The 19,752-nt window shown below is 39.7% G+C and overlaps 1 protein-coding gene across 1 annotated transcript in view; it reads right to left on the bottom strand.

The window, feature by feature from the left end:
- Positions 1–11,970, bottom strand: part of LOC134585412 (hatching enzyme 1.2-like) — a 140,668-nt gene extending 128,698 nt beyond the window's left edge. Inside the window, exons 1-3 of the mRNA XM_063440825.1 lie at positions 11,874–11,970; positions 11,700–11,721; positions 385–426 (exon numbers count right to left, since the gene is read on the bottom strand). Of these exons, the coding sequence (XP_063296895.1) occupies positions 385–426; positions 11,700–11,721; positions 11,874–11,942 (133 nt within the window). The 5' untranslated portion in view covers positions 11,943–11,970. The remainder of the gene's footprint in view (positions 1–384; positions 427–11,699; positions 11,722–11,873) is intronic.
- Positions 11,971–19,752: the final 7,782 nt, after the last annotated feature.

Genomic DNA, 19,752 nt, shown 5'->3' with positions numbered 1-19,752 from the left:
CATGATTCAGTGTTATGAATATAATGTATTCCAAGATTTTAATAAATTGACCTAAAATTGAAGTATCCTGTGCTCCATAGTGTTAAGTGTCACACAGTGTAATGTGGTTTTTATGACATGGTAAAAAAATATTTGGAATCTATTGTCTACCAAGTGCTTATACTTAATATTAAAATTCTCATTACAATTGTATTGATAGTTTATTTATTTGACATAGATGTAAAGCTGCTACACGATAGTATATTTCACCCAAGAAAAATGTGATGCACACAGACAAAAAATTGTTTGTCAATGAAATAAAATGCAGAACTTACAATACAAACTCTCTCTCTTCATTTTAAAATCACATTAGTTACAAGACAATTACATTTCTTCAATTCTCACCTTTGTTCATTGTTAATATTCTTTCAAACGCTGTTTCATTCTCTGAGGACACAAATTACAGAGGCATGATGTAATCACACAGACAGTAACATTTTTATGATTTGTCTCCCACCCTATGGCTTGAACTCACTGAAGAATATCCAAAGCCTCAAGTTAAGATTGTTGGTTCTGCTTTTCAAATGATTTAATATTGGTGGATATATATTTTTTATTGTTTTGTCTTTATTAAAGATGTATACATTTACAAATGCAAATACATACAGTTATAACATTGGAATATTTATAGGTGCGTTATCCCAATGCAACATTTAATACATTTCATCAATTCAATCATTCGTACTTTTAGACAAAGAAAAGAACAATAAAAATCAACAACAAGAAATAGAACCGATTTATTAAACTTGAGAGAGATGAAAAGATATAATATAATATGGGTGGAGAATGTGATGTCATAGTGGCTACTTGGAGGTAAAATGATACCTTTAGTTTCAGCCAATTTACATTTCTGTTCAACTTTTTTTTTTTATTTTTTTCGTTACACTCGGGTATGTTACTACTATTAATTTGAGAAATATTGGTCAGTTTTTCCCATCATTTCTAATATAGTGAGATCCTGTCTGTTTTTTGTAGAATACTTATTGCATCTGCATTTGATATTTAATCTGGTTATTTATTTCTGGCCAAAAAGGTAAAAAATTTTGTTCAGAGTTACAATTTGGAAAATCTAAATGGAATAAGAATGTTTGGAGTGATAGTGTTGCCTGATGTCTACCTAATTGTAAAAATATATTAGAAATAGTGATGTCCCGAACGGTTCGCTGGCGAATAGTTCCTGGTGAACATAGCGTGATCGCGTTCGCCACGGACGGCGAACATATGCAATGTTTGGTCCGCCCCCTATTCATCATCATTGAGTAAACTTTGACCCTGTACCTCACAGTCAGCAGGCACATTCCAGCCAATCAGCAGCAGACCCTCCCTCCCAGACCCTCCCACCTCCTAGACAGCATACAATTTAGATTAATTCTGAAGCTGCATTCATTTTTTTTGTATACATTATTCTCCATAGCCAGTAACCAGTGTTTATTATACATTATCCTCCCATAGCCAGTAACCTGTGTTAATTATACATTATCACCCCCACAACCAGTAACCTGTGTTTATTATACATTATACCCCCATAGCCAGTAACCTGTGTTTATTATACATTATCCCTCCATAGCCAGTAACCTGTGTTTATTATACATTATCCCCCCCATAGCCAGTAACCTGTGTTTATTATACATTATCCCTCCATAGCCAGTAACCTGTGTTTATTATACATTATCCCCCCATAGCCAGTAACCTGTGTTTATTATACATTATCCCTCCATAGCCAGTAACCTGTGTTTATTATACATTATCCCCCCATAGCCAGTAACCTGTGTGTATTATACATTATCCCTCCCATAGCCAGTAACTTGTGATGTCACGAACATAAAATTTTCGGTTCCCGAACGGCGAACGTGAATTTCCGCAAATGTTCGTGAACGGGCGAACCCGGCGAACCGCCATAGACTTCAATAGGCAGGCAAATTTTAAAACCCACAGGGACTCTTTCTGGCCACAATAGTGATGGAAAAGTTGTTTCAAGGGGACTAACACCTGGACTGTGGCATGCTGGAGGGGGATCCATGGCAAAATTCCAATGGAAAATGCAGAGTCTGGTTTTAATCCATAAAGGGCATAAATCACCTAACATTCCTAAATTGTTTGGAATAACGTGCATTAAAACATCAGGTATGATGTTGTATCGATCAGGTAGTGTAAGGGTTACAGAAAAATACAAACAGTATGTATGTATATGGTACCTCCAAATAAGTACCAATAGTATCAGAATAAACTTATACTTATCTCATATAGTAATAACAGCCTCTCAAGGTCGTGGCCCAGTTCCCGACCTTTTACAACATATATAGACACAAAAAAGGGATGAGATACGGCTGTATAAAATCTAAAACAGGAACAGAAACAGAAAAAGAAACATAGTGTGATACAGCAAAGTGAGGGACAATGCGCTAATACAGTGTTGCACTCACGAGATCCAGGTGAATAAATCGCCAAAATGAGAGCCTGCCCAAATTGATTTGGGTGGCTATGCGTCTCCACTCTCCACTGGAACTCCAAGCGGACCAAAGATGGAATGAGACTTCAATAGAGGTAGGTTTGATGGATATGCAGATTTATTAATTATAAAAAGGCTATCAATTGGTAGCCGTATTTTAAATAAAGTAAAAACAAAGTAAAAACAAAAACAAGGTCCTACGCGTTTCGTTCCTATACAAAGGAACTTCCTCAGGGACCAAAATACAATTCCATAAAATCAGTCAGTACAAAAATTGCATACAACCTTATCCCCCCAATAAGTCTCTATAAATAGGCCTAAGCCTTCAGTTCATTGGTAGATCCAGTGGGAGTTACCCTTGATTGTTGACCCGGTTCAGATGTGGAGTGTCCATCCGGTTGGTTCTGGTGTGGAGAAGGTGTTCCGACGGATAATTCTGGCGCCAGCCGATGAAACCGGAAACCGGAAGTAACATTCCGTTTGTACTTCCGCGTTCCATTGCCCTATGCGTTCCAACTCATAAACGAAAAGCAGTTAGATAGGTCGCCATCTAGAGGTCTCCCAGAATATAACAATTATGATATTACTGCACAGTGTAATCTGTTTATAGCAGGCGGACTTCTTTTAACAGAGGATAATTGTAATCTGGATAATTAGATTTAAATGGTCCAGTACTTTCAAAACAATATATTTTCAATCTACTACCCTCCTGTTGCAATTCAATATTGAGAGTTCTCAATTTGTCCTTTATCAGTACAGTACATCTGAGAAACAATCTGATTCCGTTTATTTTATCGGTATTATGGAACCCTCTAAAATGATATTGATATGAGACTAAACTGATCCATCACATAAATCATCTTATAGTTTCATTGTGTGAAGAAAATGATAATAATAATAATACATAGTGACGTCATATTTAATGGACAATTGGCAATTTAGTAGATGCTGATCATAATTCCTATAATACTAATCAAAAAAATATTAAAGAATGTATTTACAAATTATATACACCTGTGAAAACACCTTAATATGAGCATTATCATCAAATACATTTAGGTGTCAACCCATAATGTGTGAATTTATTTAGTGTTATATATCTATATGTTTAATGTATTGGAGGAGTTTGAATCATAAACTCCATATTACAAAGTGCTCCTAGTGGTGTATCCTAAAGATCGAGTAATAATCTTATATTAATACTTTCTGTGAATCTGTTCCTTAAATTGTAATAGTGTGAATTTATCTCACGGGATACAAATCTCTTAGCCCTTATATAAAGGAGGGCAAGAAAAATTGTAGACCCAAAGAAAAAAAGAGAAAAAAAAGGGGAGGAAAGAATGAGGGAAAAGGGAGAAAATCCCTCCCATCTAGGCACCGTCGTAGGATGACCCAAAAGCTGAGACCAGATTTAATCCAGGAAACATATGAGATCTATGTCATGATTAAGTCCTTTGGGGTGAAGAGTCTGTAGTTTATGAATCCAAAAGGTTTCACGTTGTGATAGTTTTTTGAGTCTATCTCCTCCCCTCCAGTAAGGTGATACTCTCTCAATTCCCACACACTTAAAATTGGAAAAAGAAAAGTGGGGACATGTATTACAGTGGGTAGGTACAGAGTGAGTCTCAAGCTTCTTTTTTATATTATTAAGATGTTCCATGAATCTGATCTTGAGAACCCTCTTGGTACGACCCACATATTGCTTGCCACACGGACACTGCAGTAAATAAACTACAAAGTCCGTGTGGCAACCAATATCACTTTTGATGTTAAACTCTTCTCCCGTGCTGTAGCTACAGAAAAGGTTTGTTCTGGGTACAAGGCTGGTGGTACAAGCAAGAATGAGGGAAAAGGGAGAAAATCCCTCCCATCTAGGCACCGTCGTAGGATGACCCAAAAGCTGAGACCAGATTTAATCCAGGAAACATATGAGATCTATGTCATGATTAAGTCCTTTGGGGTGAAGAGTCTGTAGTTTATGAATCCAAAAGGTTTCACGTTGTGATAGTTTTTTGAGTCTATCTCCTCCCCACTTGGTACTGTCCCCTGTCTGGAACAAAGATGTGATCCATTTTTTGGACCTCACCTTGTTCCTCGATAAGGGAGAGATCAAAACCAAGTGCTTTTTCAAACCCACTGACGGGAATGGGTTTGTTCATCGGCAAAGTTGCCATCATAAACCCTGGCTTAGGGGCATTGCGAAAAGCCAATTCACACGCTTAAGGCGCAATTGCTCCGACAGCCAGGATTTTAACATTCAATCTACACATGTCAAAAATAAACTAATAGAGAAAGGCTACAAAAAGAATACTCTGGAGAGAGAGATCCGGTTAGCCAAACAAGTCAATAGAAACAAGCTACTAGGGGACAAGCCCCAGATCGATATGCCTAAGGATGAGAAAAAATTTTCATTAGCTTTTCTAACCCAATACAATACCGATTACAACAAAATTAAAAGATGCCTACAACAACATTGGCCGATCCTATTACAGGATCCAGTATTGGGGACCACCTTACCACAATTACCCACAGTCATTTATAAAAAGAATAGGAACTTCAAAAACATGTTAGCCCCCAGCTATGCCCTCAAACTTAAAAACCAAAAAGCTCCTGAGACATCGGGATTCTTTAGGGGATGTCACATGTGCAAGGCTTGTACCACCAGCCTTGTACCCAGAACAAACCTTTTCTGTAGCTACAGCACGGGAGAAGAGTTTAACATCAAAAGTGATATTGGTTGCCACACGGACTTTGTAGTTTATTTACTGCAGTGTCCGTGTGGCAAGCAATATGTGGGTCGTACCAAGAGGGTTCTCAAGATCAGATTCATGGAACATCTTAATAATATAAAAAAGAAGCTTGAGACTCACTCTGTACCTACCCACTGTAATACATGTCCCCACTTTTCTTTTTCCAATTTTAAGTGTGTGGGAATTGAGAGAGTATCACCTTACTGGAGGGGAGGAGATAGACTCAAAAAACTATCACAACGTGAAACCTTTTGGATTCATAAACTACAGACTCTTCACCCCAAAGGACTTAATCATGACATAGATCTCATATGTTTCCTGGATTAAATCTGGTCTCAGCTTTTGGGTCATCCTACGACGGTGCCTAGATGGGAGGGATTTTCTCCCTTTTCCCTCATTCTTTCCTCCCCTTTTTTTTCTCTTTTTTTCTTTGGGTCTACAATTTTTCTTGCCCTCCTTTATATAAGGGCTAAGAGATTTGTATCCCGTGAGATAAATTCACACTATTACAATTTAAGGAACAGATTCACAGAAAGTATTAATATAAGATTATTACTCGATCTTTAGGATACACCACTAGGAGCACTTTGTAATATGGAGTTTATGATTCAAACTCCTCCAATACATTAAACATATAGATATATAACACTAAATAAATTCACACATTATGGGTTGACACCTAAATGTATTTGATGATAATGCTCATATTAAGGTGTTTTCACAGGTGTATATAATTTGTAAATACATTCTTTAATATTTTTTTGATTAGTATTATAGGAATTATGATCAGCATCTACTAAATTGCCAATTGTCCATTAAATATGACGTCACTATGTATTATTATTATTATCATTTTCTTCACACAATGAAACTATAAGATGATTTATGTGATGGATCAGTTTAGTCTCATATCAATATCATTTTAGAGGGTTCCATAATACCGATAAAATAAACGGAATCAGATTGTTTCTCAGATGTACTGTACTGATAAAGGACAAATTGAGAACTCTCAATATTGAATTGCAACAGGAGGGTAGTAGATTGAAAATATATTGTTTTGAAAGTACTGGACCATTTAAATCTAATTATCCAGATTACAATTATCCTCTGTTAAAAGAAGTCCGCCTGCTATAAACAGATTACACTGTGCAGTAATATCATAATTGTTATATTCTGGGAGACCTCTAGATGGCGACCTATCTAACTGCTTTTCGTTTATGAGTTGGAACGCATAGGGCAATGGAACGCGGAAGTACAAACGGAATGTTACTTCCGGTTTCCGGTTTCATCGGCTGGCGCCAGAATTATCCGTCGGAACACCTTCTCCACACCAGAACCAACCGGATGGACACTCCACATCTGAACCGGGTCAACAATCAAGGGTAACTCCCACTGGATCTACCAATGAACTGAAGGCTTAGGCCTATTTATAGAGACTTATTGGGGGGATAAGGTTGTATGCAATTTTTGTACTGACTGATTTTATGGAATTGTATTTTGGTCCCTGAGGAAGTTCCTTTGTATAGGAACGAAACGCGTAGGACCTTGTTTTTGTTTTTACTTTGTTTTTACTTTATTTAAAATACGGCTACCAATTGATAGCCTTTTTATAATTAATAAATCTGCATATCCATCAAACCTACCTCTATTGAAGTCTCATTCCATCTTTGGTCCGCTTGGAGTTCCAGTGGAGAGTGGAGACGCATAGCCACCCAAATCAATTTGGGCAGGCTCTCATTTTGGCGATTTATTCACCTGGATCTCGTGAGTGCAACACTGTATTAGCGCATTGTCCCTCACTTTGCTGTATCACACTATGTTTCTTTTTCTGTTTCTGTTCCTGTTTTAGATTTTATACAGCCGTATCTCATCCCTTTTTTGTGTCTATAGTGTAAGGGTTACACCCACTTCACAGTGACAGACCAAATTCCCAGTTTAACGTCCCGCAAACAACTGCAAACAGTCCATTTGCACAACCGCAAGCTCCCCATTTGCACAAGGTTGGATACCTAGCTAGCCATGTCCCGTTCCTTGTCCTCACTGATGTCATTGAAGGTCTCTTCCTCCACCCAGCCATGTACAACACCAAGGGTCCCCGAAAGGTGACAACAAGCCCCCTGTATTTTTTTTTTTTAAATGTACACTACTGTTACACCAGATATGAGTTGCACTGGTGTAACACTGTGCCCTGGCAGGCCCTGAAACGCACACGTGTGAAGGAAACTGACTGCTATTATTTCACAGTCAAATTTCTAGTTTTTTTTTTAATGTACACTACTGTTACACCAGTGATTGGCCCACGTCATGCCTACGCCCCCAAAACGTTCGTGTGTGGGGGTGCTGGAATGATGTGGGCCAATGGGAGCCTTGTAGCAGAGCGGCAGGGGTTAATCCAAGGGCTCTCAGTTGGTACTCAGGGTTCATCATACAGAAGGCAGGACACACAGAATAATTCCCATTCCCAAGGATAGCCTGGGAGTCAACTGGCAATTTTTATTCACGGCTCCAGGAGTTAACTGTCAACTGTCAACTTTTAAATGTTCTGCAATGCAGTAATAGCAAGACATACACAAGGGAAAACCATCACAGTACATATTGGAGACACAAAATATAAAACCAAACCTCTGAATACTCAGGGGACATGGCACTTAGTGGCGATGTCCCGCCACATATCCCCCCCTTGTCCACTCCCGGCAGCCCCAGCCTGACTCACACGGGTCAGCTGGTTGCTGCCCGGAGTGGACACAGTCTTTTAGTGCCATGTCCCTCTCCATGTCTTCCTCCATTAATTCTATTATATTACATTTACTGCCCCCTCTCCATGTCGTCCTCCCTTAATTCTATTATATTACATTTACTGCCCCCCTCTCCATGTCTTCCTCCCTTAATTCTATTACATTACATTCACTGTATCCCTGTATTACACACTGTATCCCTGTATTCCACACAGTATCCCTGTATTACACACAGTATCCCTGTATTACACACTGTATCCCAATATTACACACAGTATACCTGTATTACACTCAGTATCTCTGTATTACACACTGTATCCCTGTATTACACTCAGTATCTCTGTATTACACACAGTATCTCTATATTACACACAGTATCCCTGTATTACACTCAGTATCTCTGTATTACACACTGTATCCCTGTATTACACTCAGTATCTCTGTATTACACACTGTATCTCTGTATTACACACTGTATCCCTGTATTACACACTGTGTCCCTGTATTACACACAGTATCCCTGTATTACACTCAGTATCTCTGTATTACACACAGTTTCTCTATATTACACTCAGTATCCCTGTATTACACTCAGTATCTCTATATTACACACAGTATACCTGTATTACACTCAGTATCTCTGTATTACACACTGTATCCCTGTATTACACTCAGTATCTCTATATTACACACAGTATCCCTGTATTACACTCAGTAGCTCTGTATTACACACATTATCTCTGTATTACACACTGTATCCCTGTATTACACACTGTATCCTTGTATTACACTCAGTATCTCTGCATTACACACAGTATCCCTGTATTACACACAGTATCCCTGTATTACACTCAGTATCTCTGTATTACACACATTATCTCTATATTACACACAGTATTCCTGTATTACACTCAGTATCTCTGTATTACATACAGTATATACCTAGGCAGCATGATGTCTTATGCCGGCCCAGAGAGTGAGTGAGTGAGTGAATAATATAATATATATGTTCAGAAACATATTAGTAATATATGTAAATTGGGTTCATGCAAAGAGGGTGAAAAGGTATTAAAGAAAAACACACTTATTGCATCAAATTTACAAAGCCAAACTTTTAAAAGCTTTCCTCATTTCTTTCTCGGGATGTGGAATATATTGGTTGTAGACTGAGGATTTCCATCTGCCCAATCTTTTAATAATATGCACTGGAGTGTCAGTGTTGAAGGAGACCGAAGCTGCCCCTATTCTAAATGAAAGACCTGAGACATGGATACAACCCAATCTTATGAGAAGTGTTCTGATGTAGAAGATGAATTTAGCCGTAGTCAGAGGGATTCAGTGAGAGTAGTGGTGAAATGTGTGTGGCATGACTGAGTGTGGGTAAGTAAGAGTCAAGTATTTTAACTGGGCACTAGTTCTAGGTGGGATAAAGTGGTATAGCGGATGGATGAGTAGTTTGGTTCGTTTTAGAGGTTTGTAGAGAAAGTATATAGTGATCATGATTTTTAGCTAAATCCAATATTTTTAAGGTGGTCCCAGTGCCACCCCTCATATCTGGTGTCACAATAGCTTGCATTTAAAAAAAAAAACAAAAAAAAACTTTTTTGACTGTAATAAATTAGCAGTCAGTTTCACATGTGTGCGTTTCAGGGCATGCCAGGGCACAGTGTCACACCAGTGCAACTCATATCTGGTGTAACAGTAGTGTACATTTAAAAAAAAAAAATACAGGGGGCTTGTTGTCACCTTTCAGGGACCCTTGGTGTTGTACTTGGCTGGGTGGAGGAAGAGACCTTCAATGACATCAGTGAGGACAAGGAACGGTACATGGCTAGCTTGGTATCCAACCTTGTGCAAATGGGGAGTTTGCGGTTGGGCAAATGGACTGTTTGCGGTTGTTTGCGGTGCGTTAAACGGGGAGTTTGGTCTGTCACTGTGAAGCGGGCGTAACCCTTACACTACCTGATCGTTACAACATCATACCTGATGTTTTAAAGCATGTTATTCCAAACAATTTAGGAATGTTAGGTGATTTATGCCCTTTATGGATTAAAACTCTGCATCAACTATGTAATTTTCCATGGGAGTTTTGCCATGGATCCCCCTGCCACAGTCCAGGTGTTAATCCCCTTGAAACAACTTTTCCATCACTATTATGGCCAAAAAGTGGGTTTTAAAATTCGCCTGCCTATTGAAGTCTATGGTGGTTTGCTCGTTCGCGAACATTTGCGGAAGTTTACATTCGCCATTCGCAAACGGAAAATTTAATGTTCGCGACATCACTAATTAGAAATATTAATTTTAGTTTCTACTTGGGCTTCACATTTCCAACACATTTGGTATAGTGTGCCTTCTTCCTTAGAGCATCTCCAGCATTAATTTGAATATCTGTGATTAAACTTAATTCTCTATGGGGAGAGATACCATCTATGGGTAATTTAAAAAAATTTCACTTGTAAACTAATCCTGATAATTGCATCTCCCCATGTATCCAGTGGGAAGATGTATGTATATCTCTTTCCCATTTGATTATGGATTTAGCTTTCTCTGTAACCATTAGCTTCTTAACCATATATGAAGTTTTAGTAATTTGTTTATTTTTAGAATGTTTATTACTAAGATTTTCAAATGTTGGATGTTCCTTAACATCGATTAAGTGTCTTATTCTGACATAATTCAACAGCTGTTGGTCAGGCAATCCAAATTGGGTTTCCCCAGAGGAGCAATTTTAGTAAATATGTGAATATTATAAACTTTCCATTTTGATAAATCTATATCACTAGTATAGAGTTGAAGAACCTCAATTGGTGTGGAGAGGATTTGTTTATTAATTTACCCAATTTCTTCTTAAATAATTTAAGAGTGATAATTGTGTCATTTACAATTTTTCTTGAATATACATTTTTTTGTAATATTTAGAGCCGATCCAAGCTAGTTTAATTAAAGATTTACTTGAGCATATTTTTGTTTCCATAGATTTCCAGCTTGGATCGGAACTAATAAGAATATCCCATTTCAAGAATGGGATAGAAATTGCTGCAATTATAAGGCTTGGTTTAACCATTACATACAGCTGCATTTTGAGATTAATAGACGAGGATAGGATCTGGTGTTATATACATAACAACTATTTTTGTTCCCCAGCTTTATTTCAATGATTATTTTTCCTGTTTTACCTAATAAAGTGTTTATCTACTGGATACATTTTGTACAAATATGGCTGTGGGGATTTGGTTTACTGCCTCACAAGGCTCATCTTTAACCCCTTAATGACCAAACTTCTGGAATAAAAGGGAATCATGACATGTCACACATGTCATGTGTCCTTAAGGGGTTAAGCAAGTTATTTAAGCTGTAAATATTTAATCGTCGTCCCTCCACCCCCCCTGTTTATATACCAGCATTGAGTCCCCCCTTGATTGGGGTGTATTCACTTTGTCTGTACATATTGTTTTTTTTAGGGTCCAACAAGCCCTTTGGTGGAGCTGGTACCACCACACTGACTTCTATGTCCCTGGCCCAACAAATTTGGATTAGGTGACATAGTGTCCTTTCTGCTTTGTACATTTAAAAAAATATATCAATTAAAAACTATGAAATAATTCGAAAAGCTTATGCACAAATATTAAATCAAGGATTGAATTGAAGAAAATAATGTCAAATTCTAACTTTAACAATAAATGCTATCCATATAAGTTAATAACATGATGCTTACATAATGCTTACCATTAGGTGTATTATTAAGGACCTGTAAAAAACAAATATAATATTATTATATGAGTCCAGACTGCATAATATTCAGTCACGTACAGTCCCACCAAAGCCATTTTGCTTCTTCACACAGATAGGTATTAGTTTCTTATAGCAAAGAATGTCAGTTTCTTACAAGTATAAACTTACCTGTACAGGTAGCGTCTGGGAAATGGCCCAACCAGCGGCAACCAGCACTAGTACCTTGGTTAGCTCCATAGTAACTGCATAAAAAACTCTCTCTCTCTCTGTTGTTTCTAGTTTAAACATTAACTATAAAGGACAGACCTACATATACCCAAGGAGGAGAAGCTTAGCACCAAAACTCCCTGATGGAGCGACTCCCATACACACATTGTGATAAGAAATAACAGTTCTTACAATGCTATAGATGTTACATTTTACACAAAATAGAAATAGAGGAGAATGTATTTTAAAAGTAGGTTATTGTACTCCTGCTAATCTAATATAATAAATTCCAAATGTTCTTTTGCAATTTTTTTTTTTTTTTTGTGGTCTATTATAGGAAGAAAAATATCAATACTTTCTGGTAGTAATGAAGATATGCTGTTATTACATCATGTTATGATATTACTGTGAGAAAACTATTCCACTGTTAATGAGAAAAAAAAATATATATATATGTATATATATATATTTTTTTTTTTAAATCTTTATTTTGGGCGTGCAGTGTAAGATACAAGCTTTAGTAATGACGTAATGACTTATGACAAGAGGTATAACAATGTTTAAACAAATACGGTCAATATTTGCTGCACATTTTTTTTTGAAAAGAAAACAAGCTTATTCACAGTAAGGCAACATAATAGAAGTATACATGCTGAGTCTATGAGCAACTTAATCTGAAAATACTACTGGGTACAAACTCATACGAGGGTGAATTTGCACAACTTGAAGGGTTAATCATCAGGAGTTAATAGTCGCATGAGTATGCCGTTTTGATTTGCTAAAATCTAGGTGAGGCAATGCTATGTCATGCTGCAGGAACACACTCTAAAAAAGATGGGTAATCTGGTTTAACTGTGCGCTATGCTAGTTATGGCGCACATATAGCTGAGCTAACTGACTCCTCCTGAGTAGCTGTATAGTTATGTTGGCCTGGATTTCTGAGGCATTGCTTCCCTGAATCCAATTTAACACCACATTGCATTTGAAAGACTAGACTCGTGGATGCATGGGCTAATGGCAGTCCATCACAGGGCATAGTGGAGGAAGCATACATCATTTTGATCATAAGGTGGTGAACAAAAGAAAATAAATAAAACAGGCAGAATAAGCATATTGAGCATTTGCTACAGGAGCTGGTCCCACACTTAACTGCCCACAATCCCAACATGAGAGAGGATGCCAGGGAAATCTGAGGCATAAAACTTTCAGGGGTGTAATAGGGTGTGCAACAAGAGTCTACCGTTCATATGCCATGCTGAGAATGGGCCAGAGTTGGCCAGGAAGCCTGAGTGAGTCCCCTTCATCCAATTCCCACCCTGCAAGGGTGCCACTGGATTTTCTGATGGATGCAGCCGCCGGCTCGATATCTTTGGCCGGAGACTCTCAGCCTGCCCCAGCTCCCAGTGCACTTCCGAGTAGTTGAGTCATCAGCCCCACTGCCTGTTGTCGCCAGAGCTCGAGGCATACTTGTGTGTCGTTGTTTCATATGTGGAATTGCGTTGCTCCGGGGGGGTGTGGTTCTTTGGTGGTGTAGGCCCGCTTGAGCCTAGTTTGGCACAGCGCTGGTCTGGGCCTGTGGCATAGAGGCTTTTGCAGGGGCACTCGCCTTCTCCTTCCCGCCAGCCAGGGCGCGCCGTTGCCGCATTCAGAAGCTGCGGGCTGCTGTATTGTTGCGCTTGAGGGTTTAGTCGGTGGAGCTTCTTCTTCTGTGCCTCTATGAGGGTTAAGTTTGGCCCAGAAGGCAGCAAATAATTGGTCAATCCTTTCCTCCAGAGAGGGTAGCGGAGAGAGGGGCAGTGGGTCGCATGTGGCGTCCGCCATGATGCTTCTGTCTGTTCCGGCAGTGCTAGTGTGTCCCTGCTGGAGCTATGTTGCTTATTTACAGGCTTTAATTGATGGGATTTCCCTCACCGGCGGGGAGGGGGGGGGGGGGGAAGCGTGTCGGGGGACCTTCAGGCTAGTGAGCCCCAGTCAGCAGAGGGATCGGCCGCCTCCCCCACGCCGCCTTGGTAGGCCTCCTGCAGGCCTCAGGTCTCACCCCAGGTCGGATCTGTCTGTTATGGTCGATGGACCTGTCGTTTGTTGCCACAGTCGTAGGCCTACGTCTCCGGGTCTTTGGAATCGGTAGGATTGTCGGCTTTTGCTACGAATGTGGCGGAATTTGTGTATTTCAGTACGGAGCTAGTACGAAGTGCGACCGTTTGGCATGGCCGCCAGGTTCTGCCCCCCCGAAAATATATATTTTAAGAAGGATAAATCATAGCCCCTGACGAAGGTGCTGTGTTTGGCACAGAAACGAGCGTTGGATCAATTTGTTTTTGTTAGCCCTGGTAGGAATTGGAGGGGAGGATGACTTGCTAGGGTGGGTTTGCTTCTTATGTAACAAATAAAGGAGTAGGGATGCAAAACCAGAGATACACTTCTAAGGTGCAGATATAAAAAAATATATATATACAACCTTTCAATAACGAAGTAGGCGATATCTATAAAAATAAATCGCACATAGTGTATTACAGAATAAACATAGAGGACACGCAGGATGATAATGTGGAACTCACAAGATAGCAGTAATAATCAAGCCCATCATCCTCAGTCAGAAGATATCTTCAGAATATATGAGACACAATCTTCTATTTTTCCTTGTAAGGTAAAAGAGACCAAATAATAGTGCAGATGTAAATAAAATTAACAGAATTTATTGTTCAATGCACTTACAACAGGGTCCAAATAAAAACGCATAAAATCCACTCCGCAAGGTGGTAGTGACAGCATACAAAGTAAGTCCCCCAAATAGTATAATCCGACGCGTTTCGTCTAGATGACTTCCTCAGGGGCCCCAGCCAGCGGGAGGGCTTAGGTGGCCTAATTAGAGAGCCGCCTCTCATTGCAGGAAGGACATTGAAGCTCTTCAACAATTCTCAAAGCCAGCTATGCTGTTCCATTCTCTGGCCTTAAAGTTCAAAGTGAATTCAACACAAAAAGCCTATTTTTGGCTTATATGTTCAGAAGCGAACATATTTCCGGGGAAGTATATCCCTTAATTAAAAAATTACTAGAAAACCCTTATTATCCAGCAGAAACTACTTTAAGGGTTGCTCAGTGTTAGGGCTTAACCCTAATTAACTTAGAATGATTTGATTTCAAGAGATCCCAAAAGGAGATCCCTGGATTGATATTTAGAATGAACACTTTACATTTTAGGTTGTCTATATGGGAAGTAACTTTTTATTGAACCTTACCCTTTCTACTCTTATTGAGAGTAGGCCCCACCCTGGGATTGGACTAGATAATTGCATTCTATTACTATAAAACAGACCCAGAAATGGGAGTCTGATTTATATTCTAATATGATAAATAAATAAATAAATAAATAAAGCCTAATAAACTACTGAATAAGCAACAAAGTGAATTACTCTATTACCAAATTGTACCTATTTCCTTTTATCATCATTATTATTATTATTATTATTATTAGTATTATTATTATTATTGCCATTTATATAGCACCAACCGGTTCCGTAGCGCTTTACAATATTATGAGAAGGGGGAATTAACTATAAATATGACAGTTACGAGAAAACTTACAGGAACAATAGGTTGAAGAGGGCCTTGCTCAAACAAGCTTACAGTCTATAGGAGGTAGGGTATAAAACACAATAGGACAGGAATTCACAATCAAATAAGGTGGGAGTGATGCAAAGCTGGATGAGAGAGTAGAGTGCTGTTCTTTAGGAGAGAGCAAGAGACAGGTATGTAAGGTAGAGGTTACTCTGGGAGGCCATAAGCTTTCCTAAAGAGATGCGTTTTAAGGCACTTCTTAAAAGATGCAAGACAAGGGGAGAGACTGATGGCGGTAGGCAGACTATTCCATAGCAAGGGAGCCACCCGCGAGAAGTCCTCAATGCACGAGTTGGCCATACGGGTGCGACCAACGGACAGGAGAAGGTCACGGGCAGAGTAGAGAGCCCGAGAAGGGACATACCTATGGATCTGTGAGGAGATATAAGAGGGGCTAGAATTGTTCAGTGCTTTATATGTGTGAATTAGTAGATTGAATTGACTCCTAAAGGATACATGAAGCCAATGTAAGGACTGACGGAGGGGTGAGGTGTGAGAGAACTGACTAAAGAGGAAAATCAGTCTGGCGGCAGCATTCATTATGGACTGTAGTGGGGCAGTACGGCTTTGGGAAGACCAATCAGGAGAGGGTTACAATAATTCGTGCAGGAAATTACCAGAGCATGGACATGCTCCTTGGTAGCATATTGTGTTAGAAAGGGGCGGATGCGGGCTATGTTTTAAGATTGAATCTACAGGATTTGGCAACATACTGGATGTGAGGCCTGAATCAAGTATGACGCCAAGACAACGTGCTTGCAGGTATGGACTTATTTAAATACCACTAACTTGAAGAGAGGACGAAAGAGGAAGATCAGTATTAGGAGGAGGAAAGACATGGAGCTCATTTTTAGAGAGATTGAGTTTAAGAAAGCGGGAGGACATCCAGTCAGAGATGGAAAAAAGGCAAGCAGTGACACGTTGCAGGATGGCAGAAGAGAGGTCTGGGGAGGAGAGATATATCTGGGTGTCATCAGTGTACAGGTGGTAGTGGAATCTAAAAGAGGCAATAAGTTTACCAATTGAGGCATTATAAAGAGAAAATAGAAGGGGACCAAGGATCTGTCCTTTGGGGACTCCAACCGAGACAGGACGAGGGGTGGAGGTATCATTAGTAAAGAAGACAAAGAATGACCATTGGGAGAGATAGGAGGAAAACCACATGTGATGGAGATCCCTGTACCCTGGCTAGATACTTCCGCCGACGCATGCTCCTAGTGTTTCTCAAGGACCATCAGCACCGCACCGGACACCATAGCCACCGTAGACTCCACGAACCACTGTAGCCTGGTTGGGGTCTTACCGTCTCCTTCCCACCCTGGTCCAACCTCTGGATCCCGGGCCGTTAGGGAGGGACCTCTCCTCCAGGAGAGTATAGCTGCGGGAAGGACCTCTCATCCAGCTGAAGAGAGCTCTTACAAGAGCTAGCAGTGATATAGCAGTTATAGAGGTTCGCTACAACACGAGATAAGGCTGTGAGTTGAGGGTAAGAAGGTCTGGTTTATTGAGCACAATACATTTCTTTTATGCACATTTTCAGGCCAGGGTCACACTCCCTGGACCTGATGGAACACAGGGACAATAGGACCACAAACCAATAGGAACAATAATTATGACAGCAATACTCCCATATAGCCAGCCCTCCCCTCTGCCTGTGATATAATTAAGCTAGCTAATGGAATAGCTTGATTATCCACAGGCAGAAAATATAAATTTTTACCAAAAGTTTAGAAACACTCAACAACTCAAACATATCCCCATAAATTATACATGCCTGGATAGCCCTGATCTGGGTGAGCAACATATCTAAAAATCATCCAGATCAGAGCAGTGGTTCAAAAGTTCAATTGAAGTCTCTTTTGATCGACCGCACGCATGAATTCACGCCCAAAACAGTTCCCGAGAATTTGGCTGTCCGGCAGGTCTATTTTCCATACTAAGTTCTGTTCAAATGCACGAATTGGGGCCGTTCGTGCAAATAGCCAAAGTGAAAGTGGCGTTCGAATTGTTGAACGCTGTTCGACTCCAGTCGAAGTGACAAAGTTCTGAGAAGGTAAAGTTCAGCAGTGTTCATGCCGTCTCGTGTCCGATTTGAGTTCCATGAACTCGACAACCAAACACTGCTGAACGTGTTCGACTGAATTAAAATGGCCGCCGCCACGTGTTCGTATGTCGAATGGCGGCCACTAAGACTACTTTGGCACTTCAGCTGTATCCGAAGTGCCACTTCACAGGTGTAGAACTGTTCCAACATAATTTAAAGGGGCAGAACCAGTGCCTTAAAACCCCATATATCCAAATAGTGGTTTTATAGGGCAATACCTCCCAGGGGCCATAGTCCTGGGGAAAGAGGCTGGTAATCAGGTCCCTCCAAAAGCCAGTGGCGAAGTGCAGTTCATCACACCACGCGAGGACAGAGTCACAGAGACCAAGTGATTGAAGAGTTTGAAGAAGGAGAGCATGATTAATGGTGTCAAAGGCAGCAGAGAGGTCAAGAAGAATTTGTATGGAGTAGTGGCCTTTGGATTTAGCTGCAATTAGGTCATTAGTAACTTTGATAAGGGCAGTCTCAGTAGAGTGGAGAGGGCGGAATCCAGATTGAAGAGGGTCAAGGAGAGAGTTGGAATTGAGGAAGTGAGACACACGGGTAAAGACAAGTCTTTCCAGAAGCTTTGAGATAAAAGGGAGCAGGGATATAGGACTATAATTAGAGGGGGAGGATGGGTCAAGAGATGTTTTTTTCAGGATAGGTACTACAGTGGCATGTTTAAGATCAGCAGGGACAATGCCAGAGGAGAGAGAGCAGTTGAAGATGCGCGTTAGGGAAGGCACGACAAGTGGAGAGAGATCTGATAAGGTGAGATGGGTCAGGATCGAGCGGGCAAATGGTGGGGCAAGAGGAAAGGAGAAGTGCAGCCACCTCTTGTTCAGTAGCCGTGGAGAAAGTCTGAAGGGTAGGAAAGGCATGATCTATGTGTAGCTGAGAAAGAGAACGGCATGGAGGGGAGAATTCTTTCCTTAGCTGTTCATTCTATAACAGCTGCAATCACTCTTAGGACTGTAAAGTGTTCCTTCTAAATATCATTCTAGGGATCTCCTTTTGAAATCTCTTGAAATCTAATCATTCAAAGTATATCCCTTAAGTCTTACAGTGAGATGTCATTCGTATCCTCTAATAAGAGCTGGTAGCTAGTAGCAAATATTTTCCATCAAGTTTGCTACCATGTCACATTGTTTCTTCACTATTTGAATGTTAGCAAGAGATGTATTAAAGTGTAATTTCAAACTATGCCAGATGCATATATATGTGTATTTTTATGTTTTAAGCCATCAGTTGGTAAACAGACAGTATTTGTTTAAAATAGAGAGGCTTTTAGAAAGTATCAGCTGCCCTGTAAAAGAGGAATAAGAAAAGAGCCATGAATTATTTTATAATTTTCTAACTTTGTTAATTAGCAAAATGGGAGGACACCTGTCAACAATAAATGAATACAAGTGCCCTAGAGCTGGGGTAGGCAGCCTTCACGTTAATGCTTAAGATAAGTCCTGTAGAGCAAGTTAATAGAGAACAAAATAATAAAGATAAAAAAAAAAAATGAGGAAAAATTGTTGAGGGGACATGTTTCTACATATAAAGGTTAGTTTCTGATTGAAGAACAGTATCCACTCTTTGTTTCACCCCTTTTTACAATTCTGGCCTGAAAGAGTGGTGCAATGCACATGTAATACTGCTACCTCCTGATTCTCCTGAGTTTTCCAAGTATAGTATAATATAAAATGTCAAGGCTCAAGATTTAGAAAAACAAGTTTAGAAGCAAAATCATCCGTCTCAAAGATCACTGAAAAACTAACAGATGAAACAAAATATCAGTTGCTGAACAAACATGTCCACTTGATATCTTTAAGAACTGTGGAATGCGATATGTGTGAAAAACAGGAAGATAGCTCACCAGTCTTATCTGGAAAGTAAAGTATATACTGTATCTAATATTATAAAGAATAGCTGGTGAGTATGATATTTCAAGTAGACATGTGCATTTGTTTTCGAACGAAAGCGTTTTTGGCAGAAATTCCTGTGGTTTTCGTATTCGTCTGCAGAAACGTAAACGAAAGAGCAACATACGATAATGGAAACGAAAGGAAAGTGGAAATGCCAAATGATTACCTTTTCGCTTCCATTTTTATTTCCATTAGGACGAAAACAGCACTGGCGTGCGCAAAA

This window comes from Pelobates fuscus, chromosome 2 (assembly GCF_036172605.1).
Source record: "Pelobates fuscus isolate aPelFus1 chromosome 2, aPelFus1.pri, whole genome shotgun sequence".
Lineage (NCBI taxonomy): Eukaryota > Metazoa > Chordata > Amphibia > Anura > Pelobatidae > Pelobates > Pelobates fuscus.
Note: the sequence above shows the minus strand (reverse complement) of the source record. Positions and strands in the feature narration are given on the sequence as shown.